General features: G+C 36.9%; 1 protein-coding gene across 1 annotated transcript in view; it reads right to left on the bottom strand.

Annotated features, from left to right (window-relative positions):
- LOC139139312 (cubilin-like) overlaps positions 1 to 22,392 on the bottom strand; it is a 250,854-nt gene extending 228,462 nt beyond the window's left edge. The window contains exon 1 of the mRNA XM_070708192.1: positions 22,266 to 22,392. Coding sequence (XP_070564293.1) covers positions 22,266 to 22,344 — 79 coding nt within the window. The 5' untranslated portion in view covers positions 22,345 to 22,392. The remainder of the gene's footprint in view (positions 1 to 22,265) is intronic.
- Positions 22,393 to 22,632: the final 240 nt, after the last annotated feature.

Below are 22,632 nucleotides of genomic sequence, written 5' to 3'. Positions count from 1 at the left end.
GCTGAAGTGAATAATTGCAATGTTACAATGCTTCATTCTTTGTGTACAGATCCTGTGTGCATTGAGGCTGAAGATTACAGTAGAAATGCTACAAGTGGGAAAATGGAAAAAATAGATGGACATCATGCCAAAGTATACAGAAAGGATTTGGCAAAGACTCTTACAATTGCCATTGGTGCCCGAGTGCAACTGACCCACAATATCGACATATCTGATGGACTAGTAAATGGTGTCTTTGGAACTGTGTCTCACATTGCATTTACCACTAGTCAACGCTTTCCATCAACAGTGTTTGTTGTATTCGATGATGCAAAAGTTGGTGTAAATTTACGGAGAAAAAAAGTGATACCATCAGATATGGAAGAAAATAGCACCCCTATTGAACCACATGAAGTTACTGTCGCACACAACGGCGGAATTAGGAAACAATTCCCAGTGAGACTAGCCTGGGCGTGCACTGTCCATAAAATCCAGGGAGTGACGAAAGAAAAAACAGTTGTTAACTTGAAAAAAATGTTTGCAGCTGGACAAGCTTATGTAGCTTTAAGTAGAGTGACATCATTGGATGGACTTGTCATTGAAGATTTCCAACCATCTTCAATATATTGTAATGAAAAAATTACAAATGCCATTGCTGAAATGCCACCATTTCTCAGTGAGCCAGATTTAACATTTGAGGAACGTTTTTCCTGCTCCTTGATATTGCATAACATACAAGGGCTGTGCTCACATATTGAAGATATTCGTAATGATAGTCTATTTATGAGTCTGACTGTATTTGTTTGACAGAAACATGGTTACCTGATGATCAACAGCACTTTGATCTGGAATTAGATGAGTTTACATTTAATCATCAACCAAGAAGTAAATCATATGACCAATATAACAAGAATACTGCAAGCTTGCACTCGCAGTGCCATGGTGGTGTTGGAGTTTATTGGAAAACATCAATGTCATGTGAAATTTTGCATCCAGGTATCTCTAATTTGGAATGTATAACATTTTGTTTGAAAGATGTAAATGTGAAAGTGGCCATTGTATACAGACCAGCATCATATAGTGCCCCTACATTTAGAAAATTCTTAGTACTTTTGATAAAAGAAATGGACAAATATAAACATACAATAATAATGGGTGATTTTAATGAAAACTTATTTCTTTCAAGATCAACAGTTGCTTTAATGGAAGAACATGGCTTCAAGCAATATGTCTATCAAGAAACCACAGAACAGGGCACATTGATTGACCACGTTTATGTGAAAGGTATTGACAGTGTAAAAGTTGAAGTTATACCAAGATATTTCAGCTTTCATGAAGCTATTAGGATTCAAATTTGTTGAATTGTTGCCGTCCCAATGAGCAAGCTCTCTGCAGCGGGAGCTTTGGGAGTTTGGTGCTAGACGGCCTCCCAATTTTTTTGTTTATTTTTTTATTTATTTTATTTATTTATTTCATTTATATATTTGTTTATTTATTTATTTTATTTATTTTTTATTTACAGGACATTCATAAAGTATGTAATGTATGGGGTGGTCACTTTGCATCAGACAGGGGAATCTTCAAAAACAGAAAAAAAATTGTTAGGGTTAGGGAGGTTACAGCTTATTTGGTAATACAATGTGGAGGATAATTTAAGAAATATTTTATAGAAAGTATTTTCATACCCGTAGATGGAAACTGACCTCCTTCCTACATATATAAGTTAAGGACTATGATGAAAAATGAAGTTAAGAGATATGGCTATGACTGACTTAAGAATTGAAATAAGTGCATGCAAATATTGTATTTGTTATGTGATTTTTATATATTTGACCTAAAAGAAATGCTTTCATTTAGATGTTGCCATAAGTTGCTATAGATACTCTAATGAAATACAGAAACTTCTTGACCTGGCTGATGTTCCCATAAGACTAGATGTAACTGGACTACAAAGGAGATTTTGTTTGAATATGACATGAAACTGGTCCAATAATCATTTTAATGCAAGGAAATTCAGTTTCAACTGGTTTAACGCTAACAAATTTATTTAGGTGATCTATAGTGAGAAAGTATTGTGGTTGCTGCAGTATAGTACTCTAATGTTTATTTTATTACAATCAATGTTGACAAAGATTAGTCACTAATAATTGATGATGCAAAACTGTTGTATATTCACAATAGTTTTGTTGCAATGCAGCCACTGTACATTCTGGATGAACTTCTACAGATCACCTACTGCATTGATATCTGAAAAATGAGTTTGTATTACTCTTAATGAGTGAGACATGGGAGTGTCCGAGTCCACAAGCCATTGATCTTTTCACAATGACCTGCATACAATTAAAACAGATTTTGTCTGTAGTATGTGTGCCGTCAAAAAGGTAGACATTCTACTGCTCCAAATTGAACGACTGCTTCTTGAAATAGATGATTCAAAACGGAAAAGACTACTGATGTTGAAATAGCTGGCCCAAACTGGAAAAGTGGTGGCCTGTATAGCCAGTAATTTAGAGCCCTGTATTACTTAACAATACATGTACATACTTTATGAATGTTCCAAGTTTGCAATATTCTTTTGCATTTGTTGGCTGTAGAGTTATTTAGTTATTTATTTATATTTATTATTTAATTTAAGAGCTATATCCTATAGTAAGCAAAGAAATTTAATAAGGTGTGTTTAAAAGTCCACATTGCAAGTGGTAGCTAATGTATGAGTTCTTGTACACGAAATACTGGAAATGATGTCTGTTGAACTTGTGTGACTCTGACTTTGACTCTCAGTGAGTCATGTTTAACATCTGAAGAAGGTTTTTCTTTCTCCTGATACTGCATAACATACAAGGGCTGTGTAGTCATGTTGAAGATATTCATAATGATAGTCTGTTTATGGAGTCTGACTGTATTTGTTTGACAGAAACATGGTTGTGTCAGGATCAGCAGGAATTTGATGTTGGATTAGATGAGTTTACATTTAATCATCAACCAAGAAGTAAATCTTATAACCATTACAACAAGAATACTGCCAGTTTGCAGTGTCAGTGCCATGGTGGTGTTGGAGTGTATTGGAAAACATCAAGTTGTGAAATTTTGCATCCAAGTATCTGTAATTTAGAATGTATAACATTTTGTTTGAAAGATGAAAATGTGAAAGTGGCCATTGTATACAGACCAGCATCATATATTGCACATACATTCAGAAAATTTTTAGTCGTTTTGATAAAAGAATGGAGAAATATAAAGGAGTTACAATAATAATGGGTGATTTTAATGAAAATATATTTGATTCAAAGTCAACAGTCACTTTTATGGAAGAGTATGGTTTCAAGCAATATGTGTATCAAGAAACAACAGAACTTGGCACATTGATTGACCATGTTTATGTCAAAGACATTGACAGTGTGAAGGTTGAAGTTATACCAAGATATTTCAGTTGTCATGAAGCTATTAGGATTCAAATCAGTTAAGTTTTGCCCGTCTAAATCAGCAAGCTCTCTGCAGCGGGAGCTTTGGGAGGGGGAAGTGAGACGGCCTCCCATTTTACCTTCTCGTGTCTATTTATAGACAGAGAAGGTATTAGAGTTGAAAACCAATATGCTGCTGTCAAGAACTTCCGTCTGTCAAGACTTCCGTCTGTCAAGATCTGTGGACGTCATGCCATTGTGATGGGTCATATCATAAACTGGTGGGGGTGTTCATGGCTCAGGTTGGGGTGTGGGAGAACGATTTGAGCTATGACAAAAATCAAAAGGGACTTAGCGGCATAGCCACAGTGTTAAGCCTTTCTCCAAGGTTTCTTAGTTGACTACAATCTACTGTATTACAGACTACTGAGCTGACGTTAGGGGTACTCACTTTGTGTTTGCTCACTCTGTGAGCGCTAGTGTTTGGTACAGAGTTGCGTGGATATCCCCTCATGGCCTCACGTGATCTGGGCCTGTTGCATAATCTGCAGAGATGATCATATGCCTCCGAGTCTGAAAACTGTCATTGTGTAAGCCTGTCGGCATTTCCTTGCATTTTTTCTCATTTAATTTTGCAAAATATCGGCGAGTACCTCAATATTTCAAGATAACCCTTTCTTCCCAATCGTTTCCTGGAGTTTCAGAGTCATATGAACGAAAATGAGTGAAAGTTTTAGACAGGAAAATCGGACGTCGGCCATGTTCAATGTTTACAGTACAATCAGAAGTTTACGTGGAGGAATTAACCAACAAACACAGGAGTGTTTATGATGCCCGCCCTCTAGAGGCAGACCCTCCTATATGAAGTACCACATTTGATGCTTGTGGAAAGCTTGACCACACAATGGAGCATTTAAACTTTTAGAAAATGACAAACTGAATAAGAAGGTATTCAGAAAATGTCAAATACTGAGGAAAAATGCGCAAATATTCAAAATAAACAGGTTAACTGATTGGTCAGCTATAAAAAACAATGAAAATGTTTATGATCAAAAGTTTTTGAGATGCGCACATTTTAACAAATACAGAAATTATTAACATTATAAATATAAGACCAAACTATTTTTTCAGGGATGGGACAGGTTGGAAATGAGGGGTGAGAGACAAAGGCACTCCTATTGCTGCATGTGGATGCAGCCACACCATTTCATTTACAGCATACTTATTCACTGTGTTGTGTTCAAGTTCCATATTGTACTGACTGTCATACAAGGATAACATAAGCAAATCAAATCAAATTAGAAAAGGATCAATGCTGTTGTGTGGATTTGCTGAACATGGCTGATATTTCGCCCTATATATTTGGTATCCAGCAAAGGCATATTTTGATGTAAAGTCAAAATTAACACTACATTGCTGACAATATATTTTACCGTTTCTGCATGAATTTTTCTTTTTTAAATTATAGTATATTAGTACTTCAAACAGATTAACAGTTATCGTGATGTCAACCCATAATTTTACATCACAAAGACTGTAATTCTGCCATTTTTTTTTGTTTTTCAGTCATTTTATAAATTTTGCACTGCACAAGATGATTGAACAAATTGCAATATTTGAATTTGTAAACTCAAAGAATAAAATCCTTTGGTCACAAATTAAATTATTTTTTGAAAAGAAATTTACTCTTAAACACTTTTAGCATATATTCTTTACACGGTCATGTATTTCAAGGAAATATGCCTATTAAAAACAGTAATTTCTTCACTTTCAATTTTTTTTCAATACTATGACTATTATCAGCCATGAGGTTATACAAACACAAGACCAGATAAGCGTTTTTCATCATTTCCATAGGACTCTTTGGAAAATCCATTAAAAACAGTTAAAAGTGACTGGAAATGATCACTTGGTATACATTTAATTTACAGATGCCAGGTTGTGTATTTCACATGCACTCAGGTCAGTAACGAAGTGCGTCATTACTATTTTGGACTGTTAATTCTTATTTCTGAATTGTTTAACGTTTTTCCACATTGAACTATCTTTAGGCAGTTTATACTGTAGCTTAGAATTTTTTTGATTGATGTATTTAATCATCTTTTGGGTTCTTTGGGTCCATATCCCACCTCATGCCTCTATATCATCAACTATTTGCCAACAACTCCATGCCAACAACCAATTACCTGACCTGGCCACACATTAGAGAAGGTACAGCGTCATTGACGGTATTTTTTTATTTATTTACTGAATTTTTTTTTTACTTTTTTTTATAGGACATTCATAAAGTATGTAATGTATGGGATGGTCAGTTTGCATCAGACTGGAATCTTCAAAAAAAATATCAGAGAAAAAGATAAACAAATTGTTAGGCTGAGGGAGGTTACAGCTTACTTGGTAATAAAATGTGGTGGATAATTGCAGAAATATTATATGGAAAGTCTTGTCATCCCCAGTTGATTGAAACTGACCACCTTCTTTTCTATAGGTTAAGCACTTGATAATAAAATTACATTTTCAGATATGGCTATGGCTGACTTGAGAATTCTAATATGTGAATGCCAATATATTACATTTGTTATGTGATTTTTATGTATTTGACCTGAAAGCCCTGTATTACTTAACGATACCTGTACATACTTTATGAAAGTTCTAAGTTTACAATATTCTTTTGCATTGTTGATTGTAGAATTATTTAGTTATTTATTAGTCCCCACGGACACCGTTCGGGGTGTGATTACAAATGTTAAACTTCCTTTAATGAGAAAAATGTGTACCAGTGTTAATATTTGTACATGTTGCAACTGGCTAGAGCATCGTCTTGCCTTGCAGACTTTGGCAGCATTGCTTTGACATAATATCATAGCAAAGTGTACTGCAAGCAGTTTGGAGTGTGACTTTAGCATCAAGATTCATTTTGACAAGAGCGAGTTGCAAAGCAGCGAGGTGTGGAGACTACCAATATCATATCTTAGGATACTTATACCCACCAATGTAATAGAGAGACAATTGAGACAATTAACAAAACCATTTTCCATATTCATGACAAGGTGCTTGTAACAACAACAGAGAACTAGAAAAATCTCACAGTGTCAAGAAACTCATCACAACTGAAACAAGTTACTGTAACAAAATAAGTGATGTATCACTTATTCATCACAAGTGATGAAGACTTCCAGGGATTCCCTAAAGTTATTCACACACTGGAAGATTGCTCACACTGGACAAGCACCATAGCTAGTTCAACTAATAAATGGAGCTGTACAGCAAGATTGAATAAAGCAATTGATTGTTGCTGAGAAAAACTGTTGTTAAAGTGTCTGAGAGACAAGCACATTGAAGTAATTGCCTTTTAATTGTGAGGAAAAACTTGTTGGCCGGTTGTGGAAAGTTCTGGTACGATACATATAAAGAAGAATTACAACATCACATCCAGTGTGACTACATCACATTCAGTGTGACTACAGTAGAAGGTCGATGCTATATGACAGTGAAACAGAACATGAGATGGAAACTGCCACTTGATGTTTATAAGTGTCACTGAGTCACTGCTTCAATATAAGGAGATCAGGAAACTGTGACATACTACACCCTATCATGAAATAATTTGCAGAATGTTCATCAATTAAGTACATTCTATGGTCACTTGGGTATTGCTTCTTTAAAGACAGCTGGTTTATAGTGCGTCTTTCAAGTGGTGCACATCTTAGCCTGGTGTCAGTTATGTGATTGTGTGTTGCCTTTGAAAGACGTCATTTTTGTAGAGCATTGTAACAGTTTTGTCACATGATATTGGATTATCAATGACTCTTTATGTTCTGTAGTGTTTGTTGTGAAAGTCTGAAACCATCCAAGGTTCCAGGAATTTTAAAACTTCAGCAACAGAACTGATGATGTAAGTTTTGTAAATGTGCTATGGCAGAGTCACATGTATTTGTGAACATGTACTTCAAAGGATCACGACAGTTCAAAACAAAGTCAATTTTCTGTTGAGAGTTGATGTTTACTATATGTTTCGCAGTTTTTTGTCAAGTTATGATATATAACCATGCTTTATGGTCTATGTATATCTTCAAGGAAGGCTTCAACTTTGATGGTAGTCTTAACAAGTACATGTAGGCTGTAACTGATATGAAATCACAATGTCGCATGACTTATGCTGCTGGAGTCAACCTGACATGTACATTTCTTTTGGCTTTAGTTATAAATGAATATTCAACCTGGGCACAGTGATGTATAGTATTTGAATATTGTGCTATGCCTGCCCAGTTCACATTATCACAGTGAGATGAATTGGTTGTCTCCACACCATCAGTTGCTTTGCTTTTCAACTTGACAGCCACCCCGGTTCTGCCAATGGTGCACTTTCTCTTTATTGTTTAAATTGCATCAATGCAGCAAACAAAGTCTGGAAAGCAAGACTATCTAGAGCATGGCTAAAGCTACAGGAAGATAATGCCACATAATGTTTGATGAGTTCAAACAGGCTGTGTGACTTGATACTAAGTGTGTGCTTTTGTACAGTTTCCAAAGGCTGAATACCATGGCGATATTATATATCAAGTTATACCATACAAGTATATTGATGGCACAAGTGCAGCTATCTTATTAGTCAACACATAGAAAGAACTGGTATATTCATGATATAACACAGTTGGCACATTTGCAGGCTTTCAACAAAAGTAGAAATCATTTTTGACATTCCATGCCAGAGTTTCAATATACTGTTATAGTATATTAGTAATAAATCACATCCAGCAATGGTATACCAAGGGTTTTGACCACATCACATCAGATATGCACTCACATCTCTCGTGCATTTATGTCATGAACTGTTTAAAATTTTGTTGTATACTGTTGCTTGGTGTAGTTTATTGCTTATACAGGAACTGACTTAAGAGATAACATTCATGGTCAGAATTGTTACAGCCATTGGAACAGTGCAATATGACTTTCTGCAGTCTTGTTTATTATTAGCTACTCAATGATTGTCTACTGTGAGGAAGAGTTTATGTCATCTGTTTTGTACTTTTTATTAGTACGGTATTATGAATCTTCAAGTAGAATTAATTGTTAATAAAATGGTATATTGTTGGTATTAAAGAACTTTTACTCATTTATGTAATAAAGTTTGTGCTGTTAGTATTCTTGCAAGTCTTAATAATATGGCTGTCCGCCAAGTTTAATATATGAAGTGAAAATCTCATCGTTAGTCAAGGCTCAATCAGTTGACATCCAATCTTTTCTCCTGCTATGTACTTAATGCATACTTTACAAGCAGTGACTTTCTCTCATCAAGGATCGTCCGAAACAGTCCCTGTTCTATTATCTCATACACTGAACTTGATATATGAATTCATAGACTTTATAATATGGATTGCGTTATGGAAGTAAACGTGTGGTATTTACAGTATTCTAAAAAATCAGATTTGTGCATGATGGTGAGAGACGTATTTTCAAGGTTGCATATGGTAGCAGTTTGCAAATGTGTATAAGTGAACAGTTGAGAAATATAAATTAAGGATCGTTCAAAATTTTAAATTAAACTTTGGCTGTGAGAGGTTTTGTATAGCATAAAACCAGGATTGGGTATTTTCCCAAAATCCAAAATGGCGGCCAAACCACATGATCTATCCAAGTGTCTTCTGCAAACTTTAAAGAGATCACTCTAAGGATGACAGGAGTACAATTACAGCTCAATCGATGTGTTGGTTCTGGAGAAGAAAAATTTTTGAAATTACATGACCAATCCAAATATCTTTTGCAAACTTGAAAGAGATCACTGTAAGGTCTCCCATCATACCAAATATGAAGGTGGGGCACTTGTGGTTACTGAGTTATGGACATATACATATATTCAAGGTCAAAGGTCATGAAGGTCACGTGACATGTCAAAAAAATTGTATTGCTAAGGTATCCCTATATACCAAAAATCAGACCTCCAGCTCTATTGGCCGGCTCAGAATTAGATATGCGCATAATTAATAAGGTACAGGATGTGGTGTCATAAGGTCTCCCATCTTACCAAATATGAATGCTGTAGCACTTGTGGTTACTCAGTTATGGACATATACTCATATTTAAGGTCAAAGGTCATCGAGGTCACATGACATTATGTCAAAAAAATTGTAATGCTAAGTTTTCCCTATATACCAAAAATCAGACCTCTAGCTCTATTGGCTGGCTAAGAATTAGATATGCGCATAATTAATGAGGAACAGGACGTGCAACATACCAAATATGAAGGGTGTAGCACTTGTGGTTACTGAGTTATGGACATATACGTATATTCAAGGTCAAAGATCATCGAAGTCACGTGATATTTTGTCAAAAAAATTGTATTGCTAAGTTATCCCTATATACCAAAAATCAGACCTCTAGCTCTATTGGCTGGCTCAGAATTAGATATGCGCATAATTAATGAGGTACAGGATGTGGTGTCATAAGGTCTCCCATCATACCAAATATGAAGGGTGTAGCACTTGTGGTTACTGAGTTATGGACATATACTCGTATATTCAAGGTCAAAGGTCATCGAGGTCACATGACATTTTGTCAAAAAAATTGTATTGCTAAGTTATGCCTATATACCAAAAATCAGACCTCTAGCTCTTTTGGCTTGCCAAAAATTAGATATGTGCATATTTAATGAGGTACAGGATGTGGTGTCATAAGGTCTCCCATCATACCAAATATGAAAGCTGAAGCACTTGTGGTTACTGAGTTATGGACATATACTCATATTTAACGTCAAAGGTCATCGAGGTCACATGACATTTTGTCAAAAAAATTGTATTGCTAAGTTATGCGTATATACCAAAAATCAGACCTCTAGCTCCATTGGCTTGCCCAGAATTAGATATGTGCATATTTAATGAGGTATCGGATATGGCACCATAAGGTCTCCCATCCTACCAAATATGAAGGATGTAGCACTTGTGGTTCCTAAGTTATGGACGTATATGTATATTTGAGGTCAAAGGTCATCAAAGTCATGTGACATTTTGTTAAAAAAAATTGTTTTTCGTAGTTATCCCTATATACCAAAAATCTGACCTCTTGCTCTATTAGATTGCCCAGAATTAGATATGACTCTTACATAGGCCAGAATATGCCATTTGTATAGCTTAGCTGCAGAGGTATAGGGGAGGTCAAAGGTCATTGAAAAATCAGAAAAATAATACTTTAAAAATTTTCTTCTCAAAAACTGCCTGGTTAATTTCCTTGAAATTATTATATAGCATCTAGTAGTGTGGCCTATAAAGTTTGCGAAAAGATTTTGGTGTTAGTTCTGGAGAAGAAGTTTTTGAATGATTAAATTGCGATTTTTCGAAAATCCAATGTGGCTGCCAAATCATGTGACCCATCCAAATGTCTTTCGCAAACTTCAAAGAGATCACTCTAAGGATGACATGAGTAAAATTTCAGTTAAATCGGTGTGTTTGTTCTGGAGAAGAAGATTTTTAATGATTAAATTGCGATTTTCGTAAAATCCAAGATGGCGGCCAATCACGTGACCGATCCAAATGTCTTTCGCAAACTTGAAAGAGATCACTCTAAGGACGACATGAGTAAAATTTCAATTACATCGGTGTTTTGGTTCTGGAGAAGAAGATTTTTAATGATTAAATTGTGATTTTCGTAAAATCCAAGATGGCGGCCAATCACGTGACCGATCCAAACGTCTTTCGCAAACTTGAAAGAGATCACTCTAAGGACGACATGAGCAAAATTTCAGTTAAATTGGTGATTTGGTTCTGGAGAAGAAGATTTTTAATGATTAAATTGCGATTTTCGTAAAATCCAAGATGTTGGCCAAATCACGTGACCGATCCAAACGTCTTTCGCAAACTTGAAAGAGATCACTCTAAGGATGACATGAGTAAAATTTCAGTTTAATCGGTGTGTTGGTTCTGGAGAAGAAGATTTTTAAATGATTAAATTGCGATTTTCGTAAAATCCAAGATGGCGGCCAAATCACGTGACCGATCCAAACGTCTTTCGCAAACTTGAAAGAGATCACTCTAAGGACGACATGAGCAAAATTTCAGTTAAATCGGTGTTTTGGTTCTGGAGAAGAAGATTTTTAATGATTAAATTGCGATTTTCGTAAAATCCAAGATGGCGGCCAAATCACGTGACCGATCCAAACGTCTTTTGCCAACTTGAAAGAGATCACTCTAAGGATGACATGAGTAAAATTTCAGTTTAATCGGTGTGTTGGTTCTGGAGAAGAAGATTTTTAATGATTAAATTGCGATTTCGTAAAATCCAAGATGGCGGCCAAATCACGTGACCGATCCAAACGTCTTTCACAAACTTGAAAGAGATCACTCTAAGGACGACATGAGCAAAATTTCAGTTTAATCGGTGTTTTGGTTCTGGAGAAGAAGATTTTTAATGATTAAATTGCGATTTTCGTAAAATCCAAGATGGCGGCAAATCACGTGACCGAGCCAAACGTCTTTCGCAAACTTGAAAGAGATCACTCTAAGGATGACATGAGTAAAATTTCAGTTTAATCGATGTGTTGGTTCTGGAGAAGAAGATTTTTAAGATTATATTGCGATTTCGTAAAATCCAAGATGGCGGCCAAATCACGTGACCGATCCAAACGTCTTTCGCAAACTTGAAAGAGATCACTCTAAGGACGACATGAGCAAAATTTCAGTTAAATCGGTGTTTTGGTTCTGGAGAAGAAGATTTTTAATGATTAAATTGCGATTTTCGTAAAATCCAAGATGGCGGCCAAATCACGTGACCGATCCAAACGTCTTTCGCAAACTTGAAAGAGATCACTCTAAGGATGACATGAGTAAAATTTCAGCTAAATCTGTATGTTGGTTCTGGAGAAGAAGATTTTTAAAATTAAATCGGTATTTTTCGAAAATCCAATATGGCCGCCAGGTCACGTGACCAATCGAAATTTGTATACCCAGGTGCACGAGATCTCATAGATACCTATTAGCCCTGCAAGTTTTAGAAGTTTGCGGTAAGCGGTGTTTGAGTTCTAGGTCGCCGAAAAAAGAGCGGAAGAACGAAAAGAAGAAGAAGAAGAAGAAGAAGAAGAATATTGAACTCCTATAAAACCAATAGGGGCCCAGCCGGTAGGCTTGGGCCCTAATTAAAGCTGCAAGCAGCATTGGCGGGGCCCAAGCGGATAACATGGTTGAAAGATCTTGTACTAATGATATTATGTGCAAAATTCGATCTTGGAAAAGTATGATTTTGAACATCATCTCATAGTTACTGTACGTGTCAGTGGGAATTGCATGTTTTACGTAAAATCCAATATGGCGGCCAAATATGAAGGGTGTAGCACTTGTGGTTTGTGAATATTGACATATACTCATATTTAAGGGCAAAGGTCATCGAGGTCACGTGATATTTTGTCAAAAAAATTGTAAAGCTAAGTTATCCCTATATACTAAAAATCAGACCTCTAGCTCTATTGGCTGGCTCAGAATTAGATATGCGCATAATTAATGAGGTACAGGATGTGGTGTCATAAGGTCTCCCATCATACCAAATATGAAGGGTGTAGCACTTGTGGTTACTGAGTTATGGACATATACGTATATTCAAGGTCAAAGGTCATGAAGGTCACGTGACATTTTGTCAAAAAAATTGTATTGCTAAGTTATCCCTATATACCAAAAATCAGACCTTTAGCTCTATTGACTGGCTGAGAATTAGATATGCGCATAATTAATGAGGTACAGGATGTGGTGTCATAAGGTCTCCCATCATGCTAAATATGAAGGGTGTAGCACTTGTGGTTACTGAGTTATGGACATATACGTATATTTAAGGTCAAAGGTCATCGAGGTCACATGACATTTTGTCAAAAAAATTGTATTGCTAAGTTATCCCTATATACCAAAAATCAGACCTCTAGCTCTATTGGCTGGCTCAGAATTAGATATGCGCATAATTAATGAGGTACAGGATGTGGTGTCATAAGGTCTCCCATCATACCAAATATGAAGGGTGTAGCACTTGTGGTTACTGAGTTATGGACATATACGTATGTTCAAGGTCAAAGGTCATCGAGGTCACGTGACATTTTGTCAAAAAAATTGTATTGCTAAGTTATCCCTATATACCAAAAATCAGACCTCTAGCTCTATTGGCTGGCTGAGAATTAGATATGCGCATAATTAATGAGGTACAGGATGTGGTGTCATAAGGTCTCCCATTATCCCAAATGTGAAGGGTGTAGCACTTGTGGTTACTGAGTTATGGACATATACGTATATCAAGGTCAAAGGTCATCGAGGTCACGTGATATTTTGTCAAAAAAATTGTATTGCTAAGTTATCCCTATATACCAAAAATCAGACCTCTAGCTCTATTGGCTGGCTCAGAATTAGATATGCGCATAATTAATGAGGTACAGGATGTGGTGTCATAAGGTCTCCCATCATACCAAATATGAAGGGTGTAGCACTTGTGGTTACTGAGTTATGGACATATACGTATATTCAAGGTCAAAGGTCATGAAGGTCACATGACATTTTGTCAAAAAAATTGTATTGCTAAGTTATGCCTCTATACCAAAAATCAGACTCTAGCTCTATTAGCTGGCTCAGAATTAGATATGCGCATAATTAATGAGGTACAAGATGTAGTGTCATAAGGTCTCCCATCATACCAAATATGAAGGCTGTAGCACTTGTGGTTACTTAGTTATGGACATATATGTATGTTTGAGGTCAAAGGTCATGGAAGTCATGTGACATTTTATTAAAAAATTGTTTTCGTGGTTATCCCTATATACCAAAAATCAGACCTCTGGCTCTATTGGATTGCCCAGAATTAGATATGACTCTTACATAGGCCAGAATAAGCCATTGATATAGCTTAGCTGCAGAAGTATAGGGGAGGTCAAAGGTCATTGAAAAATCAGAAAATAATACTTTAAAAATCTTCTTCTCAAAAACCGCCAGGTCAATTTCCTTGAAATTTCATATATAGCATCTAGGTAGTATTGCCTATCAAGTTTGCGAAAAGATTTTGGATCGGTCAAATTTTATGGAAATGGGACAGTAAAAAACATTTTCATTTCAAATTGTAGCCAGGTCACATGACTAATTAAAAATTCAAGGGTCAGGTGCACGAGTACTACCCATCACCTGTTACCCCTGCAAGTTTGAGAAGTTTTCGTTCAGCCGTTCGAGAGATCTAGGTGAGCAAAGAAATGGCAGAAGAAGAAGAGGAAGTCAGTAGAACTTGAGCAATAACAATAGGGTCCCAGCCGGTCGGCTTGGGCCCCTAAGTAGAAGAAGAAGAAAGTTGAACTCCTATAAAACCAATAGGGGCCCAGCCGGTCGGCTTGGGCCCCTAAAGAAGAAGAAGAAGAATATTGAACTCCTATAAAACCAATAGGGGCCCAGCCGGTTGGCTTGGGCCCCTAATTAAAGCTGCAAGCAGCGTTGGCGGGGCCCAAGCGATTAACATGGTTTCCAATTCTTGCACTGATTATATTATGTGCAAAATTTTAGCTTGAAAACAGTCAAGTTCTTGTAAAGAAGAATTTCGAACATCATCTCATATTTACTGTCTGTTTTATTCGTAAGCGTATGTTTTATGCAAAATACAATATGGTGGCAAAACCTCGTGACTGATCCAATTGCCTTTCACAAACTTCAAAGAGTTCTCACTAAGAATGACAAAAGTGGAATTTCACTTCCATCAGTGTTTTGGTTCTTGAGAATAATATTTTAGAGATAAATTGCGCTTTTTGCGAAATCAAATATGGAGTCTTAAACTGAGAACAGTGACCTACCAAAAATTTGTTTCAAAAGTACAAGAATATATGAAATAGATGCTACTCAAAATTTACGATACTTGAAGGTTAAAATATTCCATCAAATTAATGTATTCATCTCTGAAATTTGGGTGTAATAATTGCAAATTTGGTTGTAATTCCATTTATTCATATATTTTTTCATTTCATGTTTATTGTTCAAAGTTTCACTTTTGTGTACTTTTATAACAAGAATGTGAAAATGTAGAAAATCAAGCAGGGTGACCCCATCTTTTGTCTTTAATATTAAAGACAAATTCATATGCCAGAATTCAAAAATTTCCTTGTGTTCTTCCCTGTGTTGCACTCTGGCCTGATCTTGTTTAGGTATAATGTTTTACTGTCATGAGCGTCATTTGACACAAACTCTTCTTCAACTACCATGTATATTAGAGTCAGAGCTATCTCTGTCACTGCTCACGTATGCAGTAACAGTGGCACTACTGTACCAGTAACAGGGCAGTATCTGATAGTGAGAGTTGCCCATAGGCAGTACCTGTATTAACTTTGATAATGTTGACAATATTTTTGTTCAGTTTGTACAACTGCGTTCTTGTTGTACTCTCTACAGGATGTTGAACTGTCCTTTTCTCAGCTTGCTAGCACAGCCTGTGTATGTGTACCATGCTTCGGTGCTGACAACTGACTGTCAGTCTGGATTCTAATTAATCTATCACCTACATATTTATATATACTGGCTTTGTCGACATACTGAACATTGTTACTGGCAAGTCTGATTTTTTACGACAAATCACAAATGTTTAGATTTTTTCGATATAAAAGTCATGGAATGTGACAAAATGGTTGTAGATTCAGTTAAATTATTGCTAACATTACAACATTTGAATGACATAAAAATGGTATTCATTGTTCATTAAAATTACCTACACAAAACTTGGAATTGGAAAATGTAAAAAATAAAGAGAACCAATAAATTTTCAAGTGCCCCCTAAAGGTAGAGCAAAATTTCAAGTCCCCCCTCTCTACTACCCCCAAATTTTCGAATCCCCCTTCCTGAATTCCTCCAGCCCCCCCCCCCCCCCCCAACCGTTTGTTTTTGTGAACGCAGCCTTAGTAACAAACCTGCAATCTCTATCATTGCTGTACCGTGCATATCGCGCTTTAACATCACGAAACCTGTTTCAGCATACCAGTTTTTCAAACGAATTAGACATCCATTTTCATTGCAGTTCAAAAGTAAAATACTCACAGACTTGACAAATATGTGCATGTTAGACTTTCGATTCATTTGCTTTACGCTTGAATTTAGCATGGAGCTTTGGGAGCTCCATGAATTTAGCAAGCGATGCTCGGACAGCGCACAGCGTATCGATGACACTTGGGTCAGGGGTCATCACCAAAAAAATCAGTGCATATTCACGGCCAGCTTGAATCATGTCACGGACCCAGGGCCACGGATCGCAGAAATCACGGATCATAAATCCAAATGTTCATGTCTATTACTTAAACAGAACCCTAAAATATAAAATACATAATGTTTTGATATGGAGAAACATCTTTTTGTTTCACTGACGATCAAGTTAAATGCTCAAATATCGCGACTTGCGCATTTGCACAATATATGAATGCGGAAGTACGTCGTCTGTACTCTGCGGACGAGCGAGCGCCTTCTCTGAAAATCTGTTTCCGATATAACGTCACAATAGCTGAAAATTCTTGCGAATTCATCTTCAAAGAAGCCAATTCACACAAGTTTCTAACGTCAGTAAGGATATTTGCTTATTGGCAGCAATACACCACTAACATTTTCGCCGTTCAGGAGTGCCTTATTCGCTCTACCTTGTTAAAAAAGCCGTATGCTTTTGCCGTTTAAATTTACCCATGGAGATCGCCATTGTGAATCTCGCCGCAGAGACTCCAGTTAACCACAGACCGTTGCCGGGAACAAACACACCTGAACACAGGGCTACTTTTGCACTAATAAACCTCACAACTTAAGGAAGTACATGTTTACTGAGTGTTTCCACTGTAATAAGTTGTGCAAAAATTCTTCTGAACAGCTACACTATCAACTGAAATGGTCACACCTATTTAGACCAAGAACTATGGCAAGAGCGTCCAGCTTTGATTAGCAATTTTACCGACAGGCTGTGAATGACAGCAGCCATTTTAACCTAGTTTCCTTCCCAACTGACAACAATCAATAAACTATTTGTAGTTGGTAATTGCAGCCGCCTGCTAGCCGCATCGTAGACTGTGATTTGTGAATGTTTTAGTGGGGTGAAGGCAATGTGAGACACCTGAGTGTGGTGAACGCGATAGGCTCGAGCGCTATACAAAGGAGTTTATCCTGGAATCCCGAGGACACCGCGACATTGCACTTTTATATGATATCCGATATTTACGGCTACTAGACTATACAATACCGAAGTTAGATTTGCTTGACTAGATCTATAAGATGGTGAAATCTCCAATATGTATCGGATATTTACCCGCGATTTGACAGAATCTAGTATCGCCTGGTATCGAAGTTACAGTCTGTCCTTTGCAGTCGGGTTTGTAAGGTACTGTAAGGTGGTGAAATGTCCGATATAATATTTTTATTGCTTGCTTGTTAATATAGGATTTACATCACATTTGTGGCAATAAAAGTGTGATACAAAAATAAGTTAAAATTTCTTCAATAAAGATAAAGAATTACAGTATAATACTAGTAGCTAATAATAAATATAACTAGGTATTTCTTTGTTTATATAAAGTAAAAATTAATCTGCAAGTTGTTCATTAAAAGATAACTCTTGTTTTGTTAGTAGAGAAATAAGCTGATTTTCAGTATCGTCGTTGAAGAAATTGATTTACTGAAAAGTACTTTCTTTGGACTTTGTATTTCTGACAGACTAATAAAAAGTGTGTTTCATCTTTAATACTGTTGGTGTTACACTGATTGCAGTATCTTTCAGTAATTGGGGTTTTTGGAACAGTGTGTCTCCCTTTTTCATTTGCTAGATCATGATTGCTAATGCGAAGTTTGGTGATCAAGTTTCTTTTCTCACCTTGTAACTGTGTTAAGTAGGGTTCTAATCTAAAACTACGTTTTATTTTTGCATACATTCTTAGTTTACTATTTTCATCAGTGATCAAATTTTTCCAAAAGACTTCATAATTGTTTGTTAAATTTGTTTTCATTAAACCAGTTATAACTTTGTGGTGTTTAAGTGATGGATGTATATGTGTATATAGGATATTTACCCGCGATTTGACAGAATCTAGTATCGCTTGGCCAGGTATCGAAGTTAGAGTCAGTCCTTGGAAGTCGGATTTGTGAAAACCTGTAAGGTGGTGATATCTCTGATATATATCGGATATTTACCCGCCGTTTGACAGAATCTAATATCGTCGGGTATCGAAGTTAGAGTCAGTCCTTTGAAGTCGGCTTTGACCAGAACAGTAAGGTGGTAAAATGTCCGATATATATCGGATATTTACCAGCCATTTGACAAAATCTAGTATCGTCTAGTATCAAAATTAGAGTCAGTCCTTGGAAGTCGGGTTTGACCAGAACTGTTAGGTGGTAAAATCTTCGATATATATCGGACATTTACCCGCCATTTGACAGAATCTAGTATCGTCTATTAACGAAGCTAGAGTCAGTCCTTGGAAGTCGGGTTCGACCAGAACTGTAAGGTGGTGAAATCTCGGATAAAATTGGATATTTACCGCGATTTGAGAAAATCTAGTATCGTCTATTATAGAAGCTAGAGTCATTCCTTTGAAGTCGGGTTTGGCAAAACCTGTAATGTGGTGAAATCTCCGATATATACCGGATATTTACCCGCGATTTAACAAAAAGTATATAGTCTAGTATCGAAGCTAGAGTCAGTCATTGAAAGTCGGGTTTGACCAAAACTGTAAGGTAGTGAATTTCTCCGATATCGGATATTTACCCGCGATTTGACAGAATCTGGAATCATTTAGTATCGAAGCTAGAGTCAGTCCTCGGAAGTCGGGTTTGACAAGAAGTGTAAGGTGGTGAAATCTCCGATATATATCGGATATTTACCCGCGATTTGACAGAATCTAGTATCGCCTAGTATTGAAGTGAGAGTCAGTCCTTGGAAGTCGGGTTTGACCAGAACTGTAAGGTGGTGAAATCTCTGATATAGATATCGGATATTAACCTGCGCTTTGACAGAATCTAGTATCGTCTAGTATCGATATTAGAGTCCCCAAATTGCTGATAAATATCGGGTAAATATCGGCAATTTCACAGGGCCTGCCGAGGCACAGGACAAGTCATTCTAGTATTGTCTAGTATCGATATTAGAGTCCCCGAATCGCTGATAAATAAAGGGTACATTTCGGCGATCTGACAGATCGGGCGTGCGATGGCACACAGAAATTACAATGAAATTACATCAAGCTGCAGAACTTCATTAAACAAGGTGTTGTTTTAATCGATGTGTATCAGCGATTTTTACGACATTAACAGCTGGGCTTGATGTGGTCTTGTTTACATTTTTAATCAGCTACATGCTCTCAGTTACACAACACACCAGGGCCACTCCATGCATGTCAGATAGAGAAACATAAACAAATCACCACACCTTGCAATGTCATGTATCTTTCTTTTTTACTCGTGATGAACAAGTGAGCGTGCATTCAGACACCTACATATAAAATTACCCGAACAGCTTCATTTATGATCCTTGACACTCACATATCAGCTGTGCGTAGACCCCAGTAATTGTGCCCTGGCGGGACCTTGTCCCGCTCTTATTCAGTCAATCACAGCAGTCGGCCACCCCTTAAAGCTAGTGGCACACTCCTCTAAGTACTTCCGTGGCAGTATACTCGACAAAGTCACCCGGCGTACAAAAGCTGGTCGCCAAAGTTGCCTTAAACAAGGGGCCGATATTAGGGTTCGTGTGACTGCTAGCTGAATTTGACAGCGGGCATTGCAGTCTGTTGTGCCGTCTTTGACTTTCAAGTGTACAATATAACATACATCACTGATCGATCTTCTGACTGACGAGGTTTTACACTGCAGCCTTATGAACATTGTGGCGACTTAACCGATCCAAATGCCTTTCGCAAACTTTAAAGTGCTCGCACTAAGAAAGGTATGAGTAAAATTTCAGTTGAATCTGTGTATTGGTTTTTGAGAAGAAGAGTTTTAATGATGAAATTGCGATTTTCGCTATATCCAATATGGCAAACAAACCACTTGACCGACCCCAACGCCTTTCACAAACTTGAAAGTGCTCACACTAAGGGGTGACAGAAGTAAAATTTCAGTTGGATCGGAGCGTTTGTTCTGGAAAGAAGAGTTTTAAAGATGAAATTGCAATTTTTCACAAAATCCAATATAGCGGCCAGAGCACATGACCGATCCAAATGCATTTCTGAAATGAAAAAGAACTGCCACTAGGGATAATGAGTGTAAAATCTTAGTTCAATCTGTACATTGGTTCTGGAGAAGAAGATTGTTAAGGATTAAATTGCGATGTACACAAAATCCAATATGGCGGCCAAATTACGTGACTGATCAAAATGCCTTTCGCAAACTTAAAAGGACTACCACTAGGGAAAATAAATGTGAAATTTTAGTTCAATTGGTGTATTTGTTCTGAATGAGAAGAATTTCAAAGATTGCATTGCGATTACACAAAATCCAATATGGCGGCCAAACCACGTGACCGATCGAAATGTTTTTTGCAAACTTGAAAGAGATCACTGTAAGGATGACTTGAGTAAAATTTGAGCTTAATCGGTATTTTGGTTCTAGAGAAGTAGATTTTTAAAGATTAAATTACGATTTTTGCAAAATCCAATATGGCGGCCAAACCACATGACCGATCCAAACGCCTTTCGCAAACTTGAAAGAAATCACACTAATGATGATATATGTGAAATTTTAGTTGAATCGGTGAATTTGTTTTGGAGAAGAAGATTTTTAGAGATTAAATTGTGATTTCACAAAATCAAATATGGCGACTAAACCACGTGACCGATCAGAATGATTTTTGCAAACTTGAAAGAGATCACTTAAAGGATGACATGGGTAAAATTTGAGCTTAATCGGTGTTTTCGTTCTGGAGAAGAAGATTTTTAAAGATTAAATGAGTATTTTAGAAAATTCAATATGGCGGCAAAGGTCACGTGACCGCATGCAATTTTATGTGCAAATCATGAAGACCTTAGGTCATACTTGCAATACAAAAAAATTCAAATCGACTAGACCCCTAGGTCTTCTGGAGAAGCCATCTTTAGGTTTTTGGAAAATCCAATATGGCCGCCAGGTCACGTGACCAATCAAAATTTCAAGGGTCAGGTGCACGAGTACTAATTGACACCTATTAGTACTGCAAGTTTGAGAAGTTTTCGTTGAGCCGTTTAAGAGATCTAGGTGGACAAAGAATCGGCAGAAGAAGAAGAAGAAAAAGAGGAAGAAGAGGAAGTAGTAGAACTTGAGCAATAACAATAGGGTCCCAGCCGGTCGGCTTGGGCCCTAAAGAAGAGGAAGTAGTAGAACTTGAGCAATAACAATAGGGTCCCAGCCGGTCGGCTTGGGCCCTAATAATTATGTATGAAAGCTAGCAAGGGAGGCAGAAATTATATTCTGTAACCTATATCAGATTAAACTTCTTCTGTATAGTTTAAGGTGAAGACCTTTTCATGTACTACCCTTTCGAAAATATTGTAGGAAAATATTGTAGGAAGTGTTTTCTGTCAAATTGCACGATTAAAGGTGATTTATTGACCGATACTTGTAAGACATAAGTGTACAAGTCAACTTTGTGAATATTGTTCGACCACATGACTGAGTTGCCAAGGGTGAAGCGGCGTCAGTAAACGCTTCGCTGAACTCACCATGCTGGTTATGTCAAAGAGCCTGGCGTAAAACACTGTCATATACGTGTATGAATTTGTCGTCTTTTTCGACTCAGAACAATAGTTATTTACGTTGGTCATGCTAGATGTAGAACGCAGAGCAGCATTTTATTGCTGAAGTGGTCACCTTTACTATAAATATGTACACTGCCCTGGAAGTAAATATTAACAAAACAAGAGGAAATGTATGGGACATAAACACATAAAAAAGCAAATGTACTGACCTGTTGCATCCGTGATCAGGACACACGGCAAGAAAATCAACGTCACGCTCACAAACCTGCCATACAGGGCAGTCTTCATTTTTAAAACGCTTGAATTGCTTGTTCGGTTACAAACTGTGACACTTAACCTACGATTAGTTTATTCAAGTCGTTATGGTTACAAGCACGTGTTTGCCAATAAAACTTATCGCTGGAGATTTCTTTCGCTTTTGGGCCATACTAGGTTTTATTCTTGTTTGACTGACGTATGTTACCTTCCTTCTTTGTAATGAGATACCGTGAAAAATCTTGGTTTCTTTTGTCGAACGATTCAAAGCCATAAGTTTCAATGATTATAAGCAACTCTCATATTATGAAACTTCCTTGA

Source organism: Ptychodera flava, chromosome 8 (genome assembly GCF_041260155.1).
Source record: "Ptychodera flava strain L36383 chromosome 8, AS_Pfla_20210202, whole genome shotgun sequence".
NCBI lineage: Eukaryota > Metazoa > Hemichordata > Enteropneusta > Ptychoderidae > Ptychodera > Ptychodera flava.
Note: the sequence above shows the minus strand (reverse complement) of the source record. Positions and strands in the feature narration are given on the sequence as shown.